The sequence below is a fragment of the Prionailurus bengalensis genome, chromosome A3, assembly GCF_016509475.1.
Source record: "Prionailurus bengalensis isolate Pbe53 chromosome A3, Fcat_Pben_1.1_paternal_pri, whole genome shotgun sequence".
NCBI lineage: Eukaryota > Metazoa > Chordata > Mammalia > Carnivora > Felidae > Prionailurus > Prionailurus bengalensis.
This window is the reverse complement of record NC_057354.1, coordinates 1,675,863-1,696,814: the sequence shown is the minus strand read 5'-3', so window position 1 is coordinate 1,696,814 and position 20,952 is coordinate 1,675,863. Positions and strand designations below refer to the sequence as shown.

The 20,952-nt window shown below is 66.2% G+C and overlaps 1 protein-coding gene across 3 annotated transcripts in view; it reads right to left on the bottom strand.

Annotated features, from left to right (window-relative positions):
• Positions 1-19,225, bottom strand: part of LAMA5 (laminin subunit alpha 5) — a 51,071-nt gene extending 31,846 nt beyond the window's left edge. For all 3 annotated transcript variants that reach the window (XM_043553519.1, XM_043553517.1, XM_043553518.1), the window contains exons 1-6: positions 18,886-19,225; positions 14,473-14,625; positions 4,925-5,042; positions 4,131-4,249; positions 3,872-4,042; positions 3,684-3,781 (exon numbers count right to left, since the gene is read on the bottom strand). In XM_043553519.1, coding sequence (XP_043409454.1) covers positions 3,684-3,781; positions 3,872-4,042; positions 4,131-4,249; positions 4,925-5,042; positions 14,473-14,625; positions 18,886-19,182 — 956 coding nt within the window. In that variant the 5' untranslated portion in view covers positions 19,183-19,225. The remainder of the gene's footprint in view (positions 1-3,683; positions 3,782-3,871; positions 4,043-4,130; positions 4,250-4,924; positions 5,043-14,472; positions 14,626-18,885) is intronic.
• Between the last annotated feature and the right edge of the window lie 1,727 nt (positions 19,226-20,952).

The following is a 20,952-nucleotide window of genomic DNA, read 5'->3' as shown; positions in this document are numbered from 1 at the left end:
GGGGGGCTGGGACAGGGCACTCAGTGGCCGGTGTAGGTGGCCCCTGCCTGCAGGTCAGCCTGGAGCCCCGGGTCCTTCTTGATGGAGCTAAGCCCTCCTCCCTGTGGCTGGACCCTAAGGCCGAGCCCACAGCCTCCCTGGGCCAGCTCCAAGGCCCAGGTCTCACTCAGGAGTATGAGCTCAGCCAGATACCCCCAGGCATCCAGGGCGCCGCCCCAGGGGCAAGTGGCCAGGAACTGCTTCCTCTTCCAGCGGGGGTGGACACCAGACGGCTGGAAGCCTGCCTGCTGTGCTGGAGAGCAGCTCCTGTTGGCTCAGTGGTCAGGGGGACAGCTGGCCGCAGCTGAGGACTGAGTTTGCAGAACACCCATGCCCAAGCCCCACCCGACACACACCTCCGTCACTCAACCAGGGCGGGGGCAGGAACCACAGCTCGGGGCTGCTGACTCTGGTCCCGGGCCAGCACCGCGGCTGCAGGCACTGTGCGTGTCCTGAGCAGGACCTCAGAAGCTGGTCCACGGAGACCCAGGCCTCAGATCACACGGATCCGGCCCCTCCCCCCAGAGTGTCTGCAGGGCCTTGGGAATCAACACTGCTCGCCCTCAGGGCCAGGGGACGTCTGGGAAGCCTCCGTGGAAGAGGAAGCAGGAGTGGCTGCCACAGAGAGGTGGCCCCAGGAAGCCGGTCTGTCTCCACCCCAGCTCTGAGGGTTCGTAATGTAGAGTCCGCACCTGTTGTTTGGTTCTTCCACGGTCTACACGGTCAGGGCACCAAAAATTAATGTAAAAAGTGGTACTGGGCTAGTGATACCCTGGGGTGTTTGGCAAAGGCCCTCACAAAACTACTCTGGAGTGATCGTTCCCAGTCTGGGGCCCAGCAGCGACACAACACGCAGCCAACACAGCAGATCAGCAGGACACGACCCCAGCAACTTGGGGGCAAATGGGAAGAAACCAAAAACACGAACGTTAAAGTTATAACCAAAGGAACCTAAAACAAAACTGCAACACTATGAAAAACAGGCAGGTGTAGCCAAAGAACCAATCAGAACTTCTATAAACAAAAAATTCAATCACCAAAATTCCAGATAACGGACAGGCTACTCTCAGCTGGAGGTTCAGTGACCTAAACTAACCACCTAAAGGCAGCTCAGAAAACCGATAGGGAAGCACACGTGAAGTCCGGAGACAGAAGGAAACCGTAAGAAGTTCCCGTCTATGGAACAGAATTCTGGAAAAAGAAAAGAGGTGTCAGGGGCACGGTCAGAGCCGATGGCCAGGAATGGTCCCGAACCAACAAAAACACTCTCTCAGATTCAGAAAGCATGAGTTTGAGCAAGAGAAGACAGAACCACTCCTTGACGCCACAGAGATATTCTGCAGAGAGGGTCACAGAACCATCCAGAAGGGGCAGACAAACCAGAGGGGCAACAGTGCATGGAACAGTGACTCTCCCACCCATTGAGGACACCAAGCGACAGCGAAAAGCTTTCTCTGAAGTGTGAGAGACACAGCCATCAACCAGAATTCTAGTCGGCCAAGCTACCCTCCCACCCAAGAGTGGGGACAAAACAGCCACAGACAACAGCCGTCATCAGAGACCACACATTCCCGCTGGACGGAAGCACCATGCACGGGGTCAGAGCTCTTGGGCGCTGTGCCATCAGGGCCACAGAGCAGCTGGTTACGCTTCGATCTGGTCACGTATGCCCGACGCTAAGCAAGGGTGTCACCGCTACAGTAAACAGCACGGCCACCGGCCGAATGTCTGCGTCCCCCCAGAACTCATGCACGGAACCTAGCAGCCAAGGTGACAGTACTGGGAGGTGGGGCCTTCGGGGGGTGATTAGGTCTTGAGGGTGGAGCCCCCATTAGTGGGACTAGTGTCCTTACAAAAGGACCTTAAGAGCTCCATCACCCCCTCTGTCATGTGAAGACACACCAAGAACCAGGAAGTGGGCCGTCGTGGCCTCCAGAACAGTGAAAAGTGTGTTTCTGTTGTTGATAAGCCACGTGTCTATGGTATCTCGTCACAGCGGCCCAGGCGACTGACACAGCAACACAGCAACAGAAAGAAAACGTGTAACTTCCAAATCAAAGGAAAGCAGGAGAGCGAGTGAGGGGTTCTGAACAGAGCCAGGTGGGTAGTGGTGGTGGTGACAGAGATGGGGGAGAGGGTGCAGGGGGCTTGGAGATGGTGGTGGTGCAGGTGGAGGAGGAGGAGGTGCGGGTGCTCCAGGATGAGGAGGAGGTGCGGGTGCTCCAGGTGAAGGAGGAGGAGGAGGTGAGGGTGCTCCAGGTGGAAGAGAAGGAGGTATAGGTGCTCCAGGTGGAGGAGGTGGGGATGGTGCAGGCCGAGGCGGGGGAGGAGGCAGAGACCCACGGGAGATGGTGGGTCGGGGCCTGTAAGGGGCAGAGCCCCCCCCCCCCCGGAGGAGGGCAGAGGTGTGGGAGATGGGAACAGGGAGAGCAGAGCAGGCTGGAGCTCTGGGACGTGGCATGGGGGGGGTCGGCGTCTGTGGTCTGGGGCAGCCGCCCCGTGGGCACCACCCCTCGTGCCCCACAGGGTGAGCTGAGCCCCGTCCACACCCGTGTGCAGGTGAGTCAGAGCAGATACCGACGCCTTCCCGGCAGGCAAGGGCAGGCCCGTGTCTCCTCCGAGGCCGGTCTGGCGCCCAGCAGGCGCCTCCGCCAGCTGGCACGTGTTCCCACTTGGCACCCGATCTCCCAGAGCAACTAGCGGGGCCCGAGCTCAGCAGCCGACGCTGCCGGCGAGGGCCCGAGTCGGGGCCACAGGGCCGCAGGACGGGCCGGATGGGCCCGGAGGGCCACCGGGAGGTGGGCAGCCAGCCTGCGTCCTCCGGCCAGGTGAACGGACCCTTCCCTCCTCAGACCCATCGGCCGTATCTGAGGAGGCCCGGGGCTCGCCGCTCATGAGGCCACGAACGGGGTGACGTCCCCTGCTGTCCGGGCTTCATCTGCCCCCCCCCATAAGTGGGGGTGTGGACAATGGCCTGCAGAGAGCACAGCGCAGGCCCCCACCCCAAATGCATGAGGTGGAGGCTGCAGGATTTCAAGGCCAGGGAAGCGGCAGGGGCGGCCTGCTAGCTCCCCATAGCGGGCAGGGGTCTCCACGGGCCCCCCATCCAGACTCGGCTACACCTCTTGGCACCTCTGTCCGCCCCAGACCCGCCTGGCCCTGCAGCATCAGCCCCGCAGGGACCCCACACTGGGCCCAGGTTCGCACGTTCCCGGTCTCCCCAGAACAGATGCTCCTGGGCCCGTGCCTGCGGTGGGGGACGAGGTCAGGCACGGGGACAGCAGAGCAGGTATTATTCGTGTCCCGAGGGAAGGGAGGGGACTAGAGAACAAGGACGTGCAGTGTCAGGCATGTCCCCACGCCCGCCCGACTCCCCTGCTGGGGCGGGAGAAGCAGCCAGCCCGGAGGGCCGGACAAGAACCCCTCGCTGCCGGCCTCTGGGCAGACGGGTGCGAGCCAGGCCCAGGGCCCCCCGGGGAGCCGCACGCACGCTGCCCCCCGCTTCGCCGCGCATGTGAGCAAACCGAGGCCGTGGGACGGCAGCCAGGGCGCGTCATCCGGGGACGCGGCGGGCAGCGGCACCAGGTCTCCAAGCCCCGGAGCTGGGAAGGGGATGAGGACTGGCGGGGAGAGGCGGGCCTCACCTGAAGGGGTCCGTGGGGTCTTGGGCGTCACAGACGTCCGCGTGGCCATGGCAGACGCAGCGGCCACCGATGCTGATGTCCTTGATGCTATAATAATACTGCACCCGCGGTCGGTGAGCGCCACGGCCCACCCACACCAGCCCCAGCCCGGCCAGACCGCCCCTGGGGCCCACCGGTCGGCGTCTCACCCGGCGGGTGACGGTGGGGTCCCGCAGCGCCTTGCCCATGAGGTGGCCCAGCAGCGTGTTTGTGCGCAGGAAGCGCAGACGGATGTTGGTGGCTTTGGTGAAGTCACGCAGCAGGGGCGAGTAGGAGAAGTTCATGGCCCCCGGGCGCCCGTTCACCAGGGATACCACAATCTGCACACAGGGCAAAGGGTCAGGCCAGGGTGTGGGCCGCCACCACCAGACCAGCAGGGACTGGCCACCGTGCTGCCCCAGAGCCCACCTCGCCGTTCTCCAGGGGCACGATCCGAGAGTACTCGGTGGAGCAAATGACGTGGTCGTCCCGCGTGATGCGCTCCAGCGTCTGTGGCCCGAACCGCTCAAAGCAGTCCCTCTTGGAGGCTGTGGGAACCGGGCAGGAAGGTGAGGGCGTGGGGCCCCAGCGGCACTCCCCGACACTGCTGCGCCTCGAGGGGCCGCCTTGCCGGCCCCACAGGGAGTTGCTGAAGGAGCGAGGCACCTGCTGCCCCAGGAGGGCGTGGCCCTCGCCATGCTGGCCTCTCTCTGCAGAGAAGTGCCCCCCCACCCCTGCAATGGCCCTCCTCATCCCATGCTTGGGGGACCATTCCCAACTGCCCTGCCCTGTGGAGGACTCCCCGCCCTCACTCTCGCCCCCGGAGTTCTGAGGGACCCGTGGCCCAGGCCCACCCAGCGGGAGCGTCCCCATCAACATGGCCGGTCACGGTGGCGCTGGACAGGTGCGCCAGGGAGACGTCAGGGCTCCTGACCGGCTCCCATTGTTACTCCTGGAGCTGCTGGGCCATGAAGCCGGTCTAGTGAGAGCCAAGATGTGGCACCAGAGATCCTGGCACCACCAACGCCTGGACCCAGCCCGGGCCCACGTCAGGGAAAGGAACTGCTGAACGCGCACCTGCATTTGGGACCTCACGCCCGACGGCCCTGATGCGCGGAAGCTGGGCGTGAGGGCAGGCCTGGCACTCGGGGCCCCTGAGAGAGCACGGGGATGGCGGCCCACCCCAGGGGACGCCCCTGGCCAGCCCCGGCCGGGAGACTCACAGGCAAAGAACTGCCACGGCTGGTAGGTGTGGCCGAAGTCCGTGGACCGCTCCAGCACCCAGAGGTCCGGTCTCGGCGAGTTGGCGAACTTGATGAGCACGTAGGCCACGTGGAAAACCTGCGGGAGGGTGAGGTGTTGACGCCCCCAGGCCCCCTCCCCTCAGCTCAGGGCCTGGACGGCCACCCCACCCCGTAAGGGGGGGCTCTCTTCTCCCGCGCTGGACGTCTGTGGGCTTGGCCCACGAGGGCCAGCCGGCTCGGGGCACAGCCCCTTGGCTCAGGCCTGTGGCTGCCGAGGCCCATGCCGGGGACACAGAGACTGAGGGTGGGAACCCCCATTTCTGACAGTCTCCCCTCCTGGGCCTGGGGTGCCTCCCTCCACCTCTGCCCCAGCGGCACATGGGTCAGGCTCAGAGTCTGCAGGCAGGCCTGGGGGCCGGGGTAGAAGGGGCACAGGGGCAGTCTGTCCACTGTCCCCAAGGCTCTGGTGGCCGGCCTGGGCAGGTGGCCAGACGGTAGCCCCAGCTCCCAAATGAGCCTGGCCTCCTCAGACAGCCAGCAGCTCCCGGAACGGGGCCCCTCTCCAGCCTCACCCCGGTCACCCCCATGGCACTCTCAGAGCTGACTCAGGACCAGCTCCCTCTCCCACTGACCGGCCCACGGCCCCGCAGGCCCCGACGGCAGGTCCCTGTGCTCATCGGGAGGCCCCGGTGGGGCAGAGGGGCTGGACCATAAGCCCTCTCAGATCTGGGCCAAGGAACCCTCGCCAGCCCAGGAGCTGGTACTTCACAGGGCCCAGGGCATGTCAGGGCGGCACCCAGCCCGGGAAGGGCAAAGCTGTTCCCGCAGAGGCTCCTAGAATCCCTCAAGCACCAGCAGGCAGCACAGGGGCACCTCTCCCGCTCTGCCCCAGCACAACCTCACTCCAGGGAGGTATGCCTCTCACCTCTTCCTCACCGGAGGACAGCATCCCTGGATGTCCCTAAATGTCTTATGCCTCCAGGGGCTTGGTGGGGTCCCTCCTCTGTCGACTGCTTCCCCGGCCCTGCAGCCTAGCAGGTGTTAGCCTTGATCCCCCAGCCCCATCTGACACGGGATCCACAGGGCAATCGGGACGCCTCCTCGGGGAAGCCCTCCTGACTGCAGTCCACCCATGCTGGCTCCGGAGCCCCCGGTATGCAGACACATAGGGCGAGGTAACGAAGGAGCCCCTTTCAAGAGGCAGCGCCCCACGGAGGCTGGAGGACCCTTACAGGTTGCGGACCCAGCTCCTTGGGGGTGCGGCGCATGGCAGGGGGTCCCCACATCAGCATCCAGAGCCCCCAACCCTGGGCCACAGTTCCCAGGAAAGGGCTCTGGCTCACTGAGAACAGCCAGGAGGCTCAGGCACCTGCCCGGCCGTGGCCTGGATGATGAGGCTGGGCCACCGAGACCCCTGAGAGGCAAGGGTGGCTGAGGAGGCCCACCCTCGCACACCAGCCGGGCGTGACTGCCCCGCCCCTGCACACACGCTTCCGGGGGGGTGGTGTCCTTGCACCCACCCGGCCTCAGCCTCCCCTATGTGCTGACGGGATGGGGGAGGGACAGTGTTTTCCAGGCCTCGAAGCTCTGAGGGCCAGTGAGCGCCTCCCCCTCCCCCAGCCCTCTGCCCCGCCGCTAAGGGAACAACAAAGCCGGCAGGGCCACTGTGCAGGCTCTGCCCGTGCAGGGTGTGTTTGGGCTCCAAGGAGACACGGGCAGGGCGGGCAGTGGGACTTGGACGGCCCCTAATCTGCACAGGGAAGGCTGGGCACTCAGGAGGGGCGGGGGGTCCCACACAAGAGCAGAGTGTGCAGACAGGCCGCGTGGGGCGCCCACATCCCCACCCCAGGCGCACTCCCAGGCCCCCCCAGGTAGGCAGTGGACGGTGCACCAGCCTCAGAGGTGACGTCACCCATCAGGCCCCCCACCGTGCCCTCAGCAGGGCCCCGCCAGCACCTGCTCCCTGGAACAGAGCACTGGGGCCCCACGGGACGAGGCAGAGGCCACTTCAAGGCTGCCCAAGGCCCACAGTCAACCCCCATCAACTGAGGCCGCCGTGGTGATCCTGTGAGGGAAGGTGGGCACGGGCCGCTAAGATGGGGGGAGGGGGACGGGAAAGTCCCAGGCCCCTGGGACACACCCGTTCCGAGTCCTGTCATTCCCAGAAGGCCTGGAGTTTTCAGAGACAGGCCCAGCTGAAGCCAAGAGCCGCCTTTCCCCGGGGAGGGGGGTGGGGGCGCGGGCTTCTTCACCCACAGCCGGGCTCTGAGGTCATCGTCCGTTCAGTGCCGCCGCGGGGGAGGGGCTGAGTCTCTGGGGCACAGACCCCACACCCAGACTGACACCTTGGCCAGCCCTCAGGCACTCCAGGGAGCCCCGGGGACCTCAAATGGCCCCTACTGCAGGAGGGGTCTTTGTGAGGGAGGAGGGGGGCATGGCAGGTGGAGGGGGGGCCCTGGGTGTGTGTAAGGTGCCCACAGGCTGCTCTTGGGTGGGGGCGGCAGCTCGGCCCCCAGCAGAGGCCCCGAGGAAATGAAAGGTTCCCGCCAAGCCCCCTGGGACCCACCCCCGCCTTTCCCGGAGCGAGGCCACCAGGCTGCGCCCTCCGCTGGCCGGCTCTGTCCCTCCCCCAGGTCGGCGGCCGGTCGCATTTTTCCCAGCTGAGGGCACTTGCACAAATATTGATTCGAACGCACGGAGCAGGCGGGACGAGGGCAGCACGGAAACTTGCACCCCGTGCGCAGCGCCCTAGACGCGAGCAAGACCCCTGCCTCCGTCTGTTTGCCACCTCGTCACCAGCCTGTCACCCGGGGGGCCCCAGACAGCTGTGCCCAAGGCCCCAGGCTGGAGGGGACGTAGCCGTGCACCCAGGCTTCCCCATCTGTCCCCAACCGGTTCCGGCTGCCAGGACCGCACAGCTGCCCTGGATGTGACCTGGGAGCAGGAGCAGACCCCTGGCCTCCCTGGACACGTCCCCCCCCGCCCCCCCGCCCGCCCGCCTGCGGGGCTCCGCTGCCAGCTGGGGCTGACCTTTCCCGCTGCCGCGAAGTTCTGTGCAAAAGGAAAAAAATGTCTTTTAAAGCGAGAGCCAAACAAAAGCCTCCGAGTTATTTTTAAAAATCTGGCTATTCCGGGGCAGGCACGTCTCCAGGACGGCAGCCAGACCTGCCTCTCGGCCGCCGCACCCCCTGGCCCCCACGCCCTCCTGACCCGGGAGGGCACGTGCCCCGGTGGTGACCACTGCCTGAGGGGGGCTGGGGCCAGGACAGGAGGCCTAGAGACTGCGGTGGCTGTGCGTCCCCTCCCCGGACACAGCACAGTCGGAAGACAACCATGGCAAAGGTGCGGGTCAGGGCGCGGTGTCTCTCCAAAAGCTCCGAACGGGAAGACACCACCTGTCCCTGGAGGTGGCGGGAAGGGTGCACAGGGCACCCGGTGCCCAACACATGCTCGGTGCCAAGGCAGCGGTGGGGGGAGGGGAATGTGCAGGGGCCAGGGCTGGGGTCCGGACAACATAGGGAGGGACTCCAGACCCCACCAGGGGCCCCTGACACCCCCAGGGATGGGAGGGGGGCAGAGGGTGACAGCTGGTCAGCCACCTCTTCGGTTAAGGCGCCCATATCACTAAAGGCAGGGCCACGGCTGGAACATGGGAGTGCGAGGTGCTCACGGCCAGCGCGGCCACCTCTGCCCCGGCTCATCTCGGAGCTGGAAAGACCCAGGCCGGCCCTCACGCCCCTGTGTGGCGTGGGCCCGGCTGGGCCTGGCTGGGACCAAGCCTGACAACTCATCTAGAAACCAGTACCAGGGTCCATGGTGGGGGGGGGGGGGGGGAAGCACAGCCCCCTCCTCCCCTGCTGGGCTGGGCGGTGTGAATCACCCCTCAGTGTGTGACTCAGCCCTGGCCCTGAAGGAAGCAAGGCCCCAGGCCGATGCCTGGGACATTCCCGGGATGGGCCAGGGTCCCAAACTGTGGCCCGGGGGAGGCAGGAAGTCCCTCCTAGACCAGGCATCCGGGCTAGCTCCCTGACCTCCTGGATCCCCCCACCTTCAGGGCCCAGCACCCCTGGGTCTGCACCCCTCTAAGCAGGGACCCCATCTGGAAACATCCATGACGATCAATGCCGCGGCACGGGCCCGCGAGGCTGGGCCGGGCGTGTCTACTCAAGCCCCCAACTGGGTAAATAAGCATGGCCGTCCACACAGCAGGAACAGGGAGCCTGAAAACAGGCTACACGTGGACCAGTTCCAGGAGAGGCAAGGACTGGAAAGCCACTGTCGGGACGGAGGCAGGACACGGAAACGGAGGATACGCAGAGGCGTCAGGGCCTCAACACTGCTGGTCAGGGCACCCGGTGGGCAGAGCGGCATGGGGAGACTTTCAGGGAACGGGGGGCGTGGAAGGGCCTCCGACAGGTGTGTAGGAACCCAACGGCTAGAATGGAGTGCCCCACGTGGCTCGGCACCCCGACAGAGCTGGGCCCCAGGGGTATTCAGAGACCCCAACCACTGAGGCCTTGAAGGAGGGTTTCGGGCCCAGCCCCAGCCCAAAGCTCACTGCCCCCCGTCCCCTCCTCCCTGCAGCCTGGCCCAGGTCAGCCCAGATGGTCAATCCCGAGCCACAGGAAGTAGAGTTTATCCTGGCGGGGGGGTGCCCAAACCTAAACAGTTTAGTCTCGGTGAGTGGGGCTGCTAGTCACCGATGCATGGGGTTTGTTTACAGACAGAAAACAGGAGGCTTTGGGGGCCACCGGGGCCTGGGAGGGGAGGCCTGTGAGGTGGCAGGGAGGTGTGTGTGCCTTGTGCTGGGTGGCTTGTGTGAGCATGGTGGCCCCTCTGGCCCTGTGTCCTCTGAGTAAAGGGTCTCGTTCATTCTCGGGAGAGGGGGGATGTCTACCCCAGGGATGCCACCAGGACCCCCTCACTGTCCTCCCCCAGGGAGCCCAGCTCAAGGGGCCATGTCCGGACCAGCCCCCGCACCTGTCCTGGCTGCTGGGCTCCGTAACCAGAGCCCGGCCACCAGCCTGGGTCATACTTCCTGCCACTTCCCTTGAACAACCCCGATGACACTCCCAGGGTGCTGGCCGCATGGCCGAGTGCCCAGCTGGGCCAGAAAGCCAGGCCAGCAGGCACCCGGGGACCAGGAGGCCTGCCAGGGGAGCCCCGAGCCGGCCGGCCTCTGAGGGCATCCTGCCCAGAACCGGGGCTGGCAGGGCAGAGCCACACGGGGGACCCCAACAGCCAAAGCAGCCAGTGGGTTCTGGGGCCCTTGCTGAGGCACAAAGTCCACAGGGAGGTGCTCTTGTCCCCACTCTAGAGGAAGGAACAGCCCAGGAGGCACAGAGGCCACGTGGCCCGGCTGGGACCAAGCCCGACAACTCATCTAGAAACCAGTACCAGGGTCCTGGTCGATCCACACTGGCTCAGTTTCCCCAAGTGCCCACGGGGGGCTCACCCACCAGTGGCTACCAGCTGTGCCAAGGCTTTGTTCCTCGGCACCCTCATCGGGTGGGGGGTGGCTCCTGGCGCCCTGTCTCCCCACTGTCCCCCACGGAGGGCAGACTCCTCACCCTGGCCTCACACCCTGATGCTGGCCCCAGTCCCTCTGTACCGTTACCTGGCCATACCTCTCAGGGCTGGGACAAAGGGCTGACCTGCCCCTGCCACAGGGCAAGAACGCAGCTGGGAGGGGATGAGCATCCCCACCTGAAGCCAGATCTGGGGAGTTGGTGGCAGTGGGCAGGTGAGGGAGAGGACCACTGAGGGGAGCCCCTCCTCCGTGGCCAGGCCCCAGGGGGTGTCTGGAAAGGGAGGGGGTCCACCCCACAGCGAGCCCCAGCTATCTGTGCCCAGCTCCTTAAGACCACCGGGCTTGGGGGCACCCGGGTGGCTCAGTCGGTTGAGCATCCGACTTCAGTCCAGGTCATGATCTCATAGTTTGTGGGTTCGAACCCCGTGTCGGGCTCTGTGCTGACAGCTCGGAGCCTGGAGCCTGCTTATTCCGTCTCCCTCTCTCTCTGCCCCTAACCCACTCTCATTCTGTCTCTGTCTCTCTGAAGAAAAATAATAAACATTAAAAAAAAAAAACAAAAAAAACCACCACTGGGCTCAGGGGGAAAGGCCGGGACCCCACAGCCAAACCCCTGAAGGGGGCAGGTCATCTGAGCCAGGACCTACCCTGCGGTGCGGGCCTGAGCCAGGGCAGTCAGAACAACACCCACCCTGCCCTGGGGGAAGGGGGAGCCTCAGGCTGGCAGGAGGCTCCCAGGAAGACCCCCAGGCCGGTCACTGGGACCCAGGAAAGTGCCAGCTGTAGAGTCTTCCTGTACCCCTCCGGAGGAGGCCCAGTTCTGAGGCTGGTCAGACCAGCAGCTTGGCTCTCTCAGGTCTGAGGGTTCCCAGCCAAGGTCCACAAGGCGAGCAGGGCAGGGAGCCAAGGCCTGGGCTCCCCATGTCCTTTGCAGCCAGGGCTGGGCTCTCATAGCCTCAGTTTCTCCATCTGCAAAACGGGAAGGAGGAGGGTCCAACGGCTCCCCCTCCACTGTGAGACGGGAAAGACCACACAAGGATGCGAGTGACTCAGAAAAAGAAGGGTCAGGCTCACGAGGCCCCACGGGCCCCACTGCCTCCAGACACACAGACGCTGCAGGGATCAAGCCCCACCAGCCCCGGGCCCACCCACCATGGCTAGGAGCTGTCCTGTGGCCCACCCGCTCCCTTGCCCAGTTCTCCAAAGGCAGGAAGGCCTCCGATGCCCGATGCCAGCTGCCCCCTCCCCCTTCCCAGGGTATCCGCTCCAGATCCCAGAACAAAGGCTGCTGGCAGCCCGCCACAGGGGGTGTGCCCAGCCCCACTGCCCGCTCAGCCCGGCTTCCTGACAGAAGCCCAGCCCCACCCCAGGGCCCACGCCTCGCGGGACCGCCTAGCCCCCACGGCGGAAAACCTGGAAGCGGCCGCCCCTCGGGCCCAGCCTGTCACCCCATCCGCCCCAGGGAGTGCGCTCGGAGGGCCCTGCCCTGGGGACATTCCCAGTCTGACTGGGCATCAGCCACTCCATCACCAGGCCAGGGGGGGGCCTCGAGGGCTCAGACCTAGGTCACTGTGAGGGCCGCGTTCTAGGGCCACTCCCTAAAACACCTCCCCACCATGCGCAGGCAGCTGCCGCTCCGCCCTCCGAGCCCTCGCTGAAGTCCCCCTTCCCTACATCGGGGCACTGATGTCAGGACCTGCTTTCCATCCCCAGCCCCAGCAAGCAGGGCACCCCGGAGGGACCCAGTCACTGCTCGGTGGCTCAGGGAAGAACAAGCAATGAGCTCCCTTTCCAAGGGGGAAGGTGGAGAACTCGGGAATTTCCTCCAGAATTCCATCTTGACTGGGAAGTATCCCCAGGAAAGACATCTCTCTTCCCCACAAAGTTAGAAACTGGGTCCCTGTGCCCCATCCAACTCCAAAGCACTTTATCAGGCAGTATCTGTCCTCCTCTGTCCCCCAACCCAATCCAGGCTGGCAGCCCTTTGGCCCAACCAAGACTGGGGCTTCGGGGGATCTGTCTGCAGTCAGTAAAGTCGGGGGGAGGAAGGAGGGAGGAATGAGTGGGTAAGAAGAGATATTAGTGGGTGAATGGATGGATGGGTTGGTGATGGGTGGGTGGTGGGCGGGCGGGCGGATGGATGGGTGGCTGGCTGGCTGAATGGGTGGGTAGAAAACAGGAAGGAAGGGGAGGAGAGAAAGAGAGAGAAGAATGGCTAGGTGGATGGGTGAGTCAATCTCCCCCAAACACAGCTAGAAATGACCCCTCTCCCCTCTGCGTCACTTTACAGTTGGGGAAACCGAGGTTTGGAGAGTCCGGATACACATGCGGCGAACCCTCTTGCTGGCCTGGAACCCGTCCACAAAGCAAATGTACCACCAGCCTCATCAACTCTGGCCTGTTTCACAGATATGGAGGCCACGGCTCAGGGGCCACGGAGCCCAAAGGGGCCAGAGCTGCAGGGTGTGGGGCACCGTCCAAGTTCCTCCTTGGCCCCGCTCACTGCGCCTCAGGTAGACATCGTGCCCACCTGCTCTGCGGCCACCCTGGGGTGGCCATGGAGACCGGGCCACTGTGCACCCAGCTAGGGGCCTCCCTCCCTCCCCCCTCCCCTCCGCGGCCGGGCTTGTCCCCCGGAGGAGGTGAGGAGGCAAGACTATGCCAGCTCAGCACAGGTCCCCCCCGGCTGACCGCGGAACGGAGCAGGAGTGGGCTCCACTTCCCCACCCGCCCTCCCTCCCATGGACCCCCAAGGCGGTGCCAGAGAGAGGAGGACCCCAGGGTCCCACAGGCCCCTCCCAGACCCCTCCCAGAGGACAGGAGAGCACAGATGTGGTAAAAACCCAGTGAGCTGAAGGGAAACAGAGCAAGCCCCCTGCAGACTCGGGCCGGCTACCACCACCAGCCCGGAGGAGACCCTGGCAGGGAGCCCATTAAAGGCGGCCGCCCCCAACCCACCCCTGTTCCGGCCCAACTCCTGCCCCTGCACGTCGGCTGCTTCTCCCACTGGAAATGCCAGGCCACTTGTTGGGGCCTGAACCCACCCCTTCGCTGCCCACCTTCCCCTGGGCCGGGCCTGCAGGCCTCCCGGCTAGGGGCAGAAGGTATCCCAACAATGTACCCTGAATCTGCCCATGGGGCCCACCCTTCCGGCCACCTCACCACCTCTCCTAACACCATGAGGGTGACAGCGGGACGGAGGCTCAACCTGGAGCAGAGACCCACCAGGTCACACACCAGGACGGTGGCCAAGCCAACGCCGTGAACAGGCAGGGGTCTGGCAGGATCGGCCTCGGGGCCCAGACCCCAAGAAGACCCAGTGTTGGCTGCTTCCGGGCTTGGGCTCATCCACCTGCCCCCACTGAAGTCCCAGCGGCAGAGGCAACAGGACCGCTGGCCCATTTCACAGGCAGGACCCCAAGGCCAGGCACCTGGCAAAGCCACACGTAGAGCAGGACGCAGCCTGGGGGAGTCTGACGCAGCCCAGAGCCAGCAAGTGGGGTTCGTGTGTCACTGAGAAATGCCCGGCCCCACCCTTCCTCCTGCACAGAGACCTCAAAGGCCAAGGAGAGCACAGGGCCTGGCCTGAGCACGCACACCTAACCCCAAGGTGGCCTCACTGCAAGGCAGCTATTCCAGGAATGTCCACTTCCAGGGCCTCCTCCCACAGCCGCCGGCCGGAGCCAGGCTCCAGGCAGAGGAATTCCTCTGAGTAAACACCAGGCCCTCCTCCGAGCTGTCCCCTCACCCCATGACCCCTGGTGAGCCCCCTCCCCCCTCCTCCCTCCCCGAGTGCAGCAGGGATGTTGACAAACACACAGAAGGCCCCCACCCCCACGCCTCCGTCGGCCGGAGGCAAGGGGCCTGCGGCCAGCAGCCACCTGTGCCCAGCCTTCCCCACCCCCCCAAGTCCCCAGGGCTCTCCCGGGGCCCCACGGTGAGTTCTCCAGCCGCAGCTGCAGCGGTGGGGGCTGCGGGGGCAAAAGAGGGGCCCTACCTGGCCCAGGTCCAGGGTGACGTTGACCTCATTGTAGTGCAGTCCCCGGGACAGCGGCGGACTCTGCCACCAGCGCTCCGTGCCATCGATGGCGTTGCTCACGGGGTGTGCCCTGTTGCTGTGTGCGGCGGTGCAGATGTCGCAGTACTGGCCCTGCGGGGACGGGGTGCTCAGATGGCCGGTCTCCCTCCGGCCCACCAACCCGCCAACCCTCGTCCGCCCGGCAAACACACACGGAGCGCCTGCGATGGGCTGGACTCAGGGCACCTGGCTCGTCGAGACACGGTCACACCCCTCCCGGAGGAAACGGGAGAGCGGCACCCTCCTAAGGTGGGAAGACCAGCGTGGGCCTCCCCGAGGAGGCGAGTGGAGTGTGCGCTCCAGGCCCCAGGCCGGGAAGAAGCAGGGAGAAACGGGAAAGAGGAGGACGTGGCCAGAGCCGGGGGGAAAGAAGGCCGGGCGGGGGATGTCACCACTACCTCCCCCCCACAGCAGGGAGGCAGGGGTCCAGGCGGCCAGGACGGCTAGACTCAGGCTGCCTCCCCAGCTCCGTCAGCAGCTCCCCCCAAGTCGGGCTCTCACCCAGAGCCTGGATTAGGGTCTCCAGAGAGACGGAATTAAGCCATTCCGGCGGCCTGTGGGGAGAGGCCCAGAGTGGAGGCGTGTGGGCAGCCGGCGGGCGAGGCCTAGACCTCCAGGCTGTGCCGCCTCTGAGCCCCTGGGACGAAGCCAGGTCACAGCACCGTGAGCCTCAGTGTCCCCATCCGAAGAGTGGGGATAACACTAGCACCTGCCTCGGCCGCGGCACGATTAACGGATCCCACGTGGGGCCCAGCAGCTGCTTCTGCCACGGTCCAGCCACCTGCCGGGGGCCTATCCTCTGGGGGGGACAGAGGCGTCCCTGTCAGGGAGGAGCAGGTGCTGGGAGCCTGGGGGCGCGGGGGGGCGGGGGGGCAGCTAGGCACTGGCCTCAGGCCGAGTGGAGACCCAACCCCCACCCCAGAGGAAACCAGACCTGCCATCCCTCCGCACACAAAGGCCGCCCTCTGGGACTTGGCATTGACTGAGGCCCCAGAGGCTGTGTCTGGGAAATGTGGCTGCCCCACCCCTCCCAACCTCCCCGGGGGCCAGACCTTGTCCTAGGAGTTGGAGGTAGGAGCGTGGGAGATCCCCTGCTCCCCCACTCCCAGGCCTGGCAGCCAAGAGAGCCCCCAAGCCTCCACAAATTCAAGGCGGGCCCCTGCCTCTCCTGGACCCGTCTGTCCCGGGCCCGGGACAGTGAGACCAAAATGCAACGGAGCCTGGGCACCCAGCCTTCTACCCAGCAGCCTCCAGGACCCCCGGTGCCAGGTGCTCCGGGTCACCCTGTCTCAGACCTTGTTCCCGCCTGTGGGCTCTGGACCCTCATCTCCTGTCCTGTCTCAGCTCAGATGTCGCCCCTCTGCAGGGCCCCAGAGCTCTAGACCACCCAGGCAGCCAACCAGCCAAGCCCCGTACATCACCCGCCTCTTCATCCTATCACAGGACCTGAAATTCTCTGGCTACTAGCGATTCTCTGGTCACTGTCCCCTGCTCAGGGGCCCAGAGCTCAGTGGTGGCGGGACCACCGCCCAGCTCTTGACTGTGCCCCTGAGCCCGCTGCCCAGAGCGGCCACACCTAGGGGCTGGAGCAGCGGCCACCCAGAACGGTGGGTGTCAGGTCTGTGGGTGGCTCCACCACCAAGCTCACGTGGTGACCCCACACCCGAAGCCAGGGAGGTGGGCAGGGCCACCTGGTGGGTCGATGGGCCTCCCAGAGAAGGCTGCCTGTGGTTAGACCCCCCGCCCCCAACCAAGCCTGGGAGCACCATGTGGAAGCTGGGTCAAGGGTCAAGGCAGGTCAGGAAAGTTTCTGCTCAGGCCCACCCAGAGGGTCAAGGAGAGCTGACTCTCTCTAGTTCCCACAAGAGGCTCCCCCCCCCCCCGGCCTGCCAGCCCGGCTCTGGCTCACAGTGGGCAGCACTGGGGAAACCAGGCTCCCTCCCACAGAGGGTCCTGCTGGGAACACAGTGAGGAAACAGGAGTAACACGCCCCTCCCCGTGAGTCACCACACCGGCAGCTGAGCCCCCGACTTCCCCTGCAGGGCCCAGGGCCAGCCCGGAATCCCTGCAATGCCCACCTGAGGCCACAAGGGCCTGAAGGCCAAGTTGCCCTCTGCCCGCTCCAGTGCCCGTCCTGCCCGGACAGCAGCCCCCACCCCGGGCCCCAGATGGGACGCCCCCACCAGGGGCCCTGGGGGCTGCCGGCCAGCCCCCATCCTTGGGCCTCACATCCTCCGTGACCCAGCGCCCATGCTGGCACAAGACTGAGCTCCCGGGATGGACAGAAGGTGGGGGTCGCCTCCCTGGCACCTCCTACCCCAGGCCCTCGGCTCCAGTTGGGGCCTGTGGGCGAGGCCCTATCACCAGCCCGTTTGAAGGCCAGGGCGGTGAGCAGACCCTCTGCCCTTAGAGGAGAGGGCAGAGGCACCGGCCGGGCCGGGGACTGGTCCAAGGCCACACGGCTGTTCAGCCTGTGTCTGCCAGGCCAAGTGATCTTCCCAGTGCACCTGGCAGCCTCAGAACCGGGACGCTAACCAGCAAGTGCTATGGTCGTTCAAAGGGAAGCTTCCTCCTCTTTCTCGCCTGACCATGCACTGTGGGGGCTCACTCAGGGCCTGCTCCCTCCCGTGTGACACCACGTTTGTCAGAAGTCACTATAACTGATGGCTTCCCAGGGTCCTCAGGCTAAGCTCACACTCAGGTGAAGAAGGCTCTCGTACTGTGCCCATTTTGCAGATGAGAAGCCTGAGGCCCAGGGAGAGAAACTGCACAGCTAAGAGAAGCAGAGGAAAGAGGCTTTGACCAGGGGCCCCCAAGCTGCTCCTTTAAGCAATAAAGGCCCCTCCCTTCAGGGGTCTGGCAGCTGCCACTCTGCCGCCCCCCCCCCCCCCAGGTGCGCAGCGAGGAGTTGTAAGGGGGCAGGCAGATGCTCTAGAGGGACAGCAGCGAGGGCTCAGCCAGGCACTCTGGGGCAGCTCTGGAGACCCACACACAAGCTCCCTGAGACCCAGCCTCTTTGACATCAACCGGATGTGGCAGGGGTGGGGGGGTGGGGGCGCTGCAGCAGGGACCCAGGTTTCCACTGCCCACCCCAGCCCGATCCTGGCCTGGCTGTGGGGCTTCCAGCAGGTTTTCCAGGCCTCAGTTTCCCTACCTGAAATGTGGGCTTGACATCTCTTATATCAGCTGTGCTGGGCTCAGAGGAGAGCACAAGGTGGGCCCAGGAGCCCAAGGGAGGTGACGCTTCTGTCCCAGGAGGGCTCTGTGGCCCCAGAGCCCCCTCTCAGCCCCTCCCTCCCCTGGGCCAAGGGCAGTGGGCAGGCAGGAAGTGCAGGGGCCCAGCTGAGGCTCCTCCGTTCATCACCCACCCCAGCTAATCCATTCTCCGACTGCCCTCCTCCCCTCCCCCAACCTCTCCTCCCCGGACTGAACGACTCAGGTTACACCAGCCCCGGGCCCCCACTCTCCCTAAGGTTCAGCAGGGGTGTCAAGGGGCCCCCGGAGCAGACCCTACCCGCCCCCGCCCCCTCAAGGGTAACCCAGGACCCCAGCCCTCAGCTGAAGTCCAGAGCGTCTCAACGGCCCTGCTTCCCTGGTCGGGTGGTACCGCTTGGCCCATTCTCCACCTACACACTTGTGGCGGGGTGGGCATGCCTCCAGGGGGTCTTCAGGGTTGAGGCCACGTCTCCCCAGGGAGACCGAAGCCCACAGACTCAGCACCTGCGGGGCAGGGACGCTGCCCCCGATTGAGTCTGCATTTCCCATGCTCAGCTCCAAATATCATTGTTTGCTTGCCCGCCCCCCCCCCCCAAGGGTCCCACCAAGTCCCTAGACCCCCAGAGAGAACTTCAACCCTCTGCAATCCGCAGTGATGGCTCTTGGGTCTGGCCCCAAACTCTAGGAACACCCGCCGATCCGCCCGCACCCCAGCCCCACCCCCACCCAGCAGGTTCCAGCCTGTCCCGGGGGAAGGCAGAGCGGGCCCACCCCCTCCCCACAGGCAGCCGCTGTGGAGGCCAAGTCCCGCCCTCGCCGGGATCCCGGGACTTGGGGACACCGGGGACCGGGCACCGGGCCCCCTCCCGCCCTGCCACAGCCCGCCCCGGGCACGCTGCGTCCCGCCTTGACGGAGGGGGACGCACACTTCTCTGGCCGGGCCCGAATGGCCGATCTGGGGTCCCTTCCGTTTCCCGAAATGCGGAACCTGGGCGTCCATACTAGACTTGCGGGCTTCGGTCCGCACCTGGGCGCTCCCCGCCAAGCCCGCCCCGGCGTCCGGGCCCCCGCCACGCCGCCCCGCCCGGCGGCGACCCAGTCCCGGCCCGCGCGCACCTGGATGGTCTGGTTGGGGTCTCCGCCGGCCACGGGGCCGCCCACCAGCTTGCAGTAGAGGTCCTCGGTGGGGCGCGGGGCGCCGCGCGCTGGGGCCTCCTCGCCGCAGGTGGCCGACGCGGTGATGCGGGCGCCCTCGGCCAGGTTGAAATAGGGCGGGTGCAGGCTGAAGCCGCCGCCCGCCGCCTCCCGCGCCCGCGCTGCGCCCAGCAGCGCCAGCCCGGCCAGGAGCAGCGGCACGGGGGCCCGGGGCCCCCGTGCGCACCCCGCGCAGAGCCGCGCGTCCGGCCTCGCCATCTTCCAGCTCCGGGGGACCACGGCGCCGCGGGAGCCCGGCGGGAGTGCGGCGGCGGCCGGCGGCTCGCCCCGCCCGCGGACGTCAGGCCCCGCCCCGGCCCGCCCGGGCGCCCGCGTCCCGCGCCCCGGGGAAGGGGCGGGGGAGGGGCGGCCGGTGGCCTTAACCCTTCGGACCCCGGCCCGGCCGGCCTCCCGGAAGGGGCACCTGCTGGCCCGGGGCCAGGCCGTGGGGACGCGGCCCGACCGCGGCTCCCCCCCCCCCCCCACCCGCCCCGGGGCCTGGCTCCCGGTCCCGAGCGGCGCCCCCTCGGCCGCGGCGCCCGGCCCGCTCCTCCCAGCCCGGCGGCTCCGCTCTTGGTTTCCCTAACTTTGGGCACCTCTTGGCGGCCGAGCGCCCCCGGCGGCCCGGGGGCAGGCGCTGCGCGGAGAGTCAGGCGCGCTCGCCCAGCGGCCAGCCCTCGCGGTCTGTCCCAACAGCGGCCCAGCCCGTCCACGCCCCCCACCCCAGAACCGGCACACCGTCCAGAGCGACTGCCCCGCCGGAGCCCGGACTCTTGGTTCCCCGGAGACCCCTTGCAACCTCACCCTCTGTCGCTGGAGCTTTGGCTTTTCTCCCCTCCTACTGCCCCCCGTGTCTGCGTCATTCTGCAGGTGGAGAAAGTGCGCTCTTACCGGCCATGACTGGCCATGAGTGGGGGCCCTAAGGAAGTCCCAACTGCAGAGAGGGACAGGAAGACCCGGACCGGAGACCCCAGGCGCCCCTGGGGCGGCCAGGTCAGATTCAACCTGGCCAGCTCCCACCTGCACCAGGCTTGGCTTCGAGATATTCTGGAATAGGGAAATGGACCAAGAGGCACAGGGCACAGGTGCCCACTGTGGGCCCCTGTGGCAAAGGGAGGGTGCTCAGAGCCCTGAGGGTGCGGCGAAGATTGGCTGCACAGGACATGTATTGAGCACCTGTGGTGTCCCGGGCCGGCTGCGAGCCCACCCTTGTGCCCGGGAGGTGCCTGTGGCCTCCGCCATCTTCGGCTCGGGGCCACTCCCTCGCGCTGGGCAGGCGCTCGCTCTCTGGAAGATGCCTGGGAAATGAGACGGGGTCTAGAGGCCAGAACTCAGTTTCGGTCCCAGCTGTTTCTGGGTTTGGGTGGCTGTGGCCACTGGGTCTCCTCCCCTCGGGCTCCTGGCCCAAATCGGCCTCACGGGGAGCCTGGGGGATTGGGGGGGGGGGTGTTGCGCAGCTGCTGAGCTGGCAGCTCCCCCCATTCTCTGAGCCACGCCAGCTGGGTGTATGTCCCACGTGGGACCCCCTGGACGGTCCTCGGTGGCGGGCAGCCGGTCCTCGTGGGGGTCCTGCAGCCACAGCTGTTCCGGAAGGTCGCACTATCATCCACATCTTTCTAGCTGTCCCTGTTCTCCCGCAGACCCTGTATCCCAAGGGAGCCGGGAGGCCCCTTGTCTTCCAAGTTGGGAAACGGGCAAGGGGGATGAGCCTCCTCCGCCCCCTCAGTCCGCCACCTGGGGGAGGGTAAAAAGAGGCGGGTACCTTTGTAGGAGAAATTCTGAGTGGGGGAGGAGCCGGCCCAGAGGGCGGCCGGGTGGGCGGGGGGATGCGGAGATTTCTGGGGTCCCCAAGCAGGCAGGCCAGCTCATGAGCTAATTTCTGGTCCGTTGTGAAGGACAGAAAGCCACCCCCGGGCAGTAGCAGAGTTCCCAGATGGGGAATTTGAGCTGCCCCCACCCCGGGCCCACCCCCCATTGCGGACATCACTG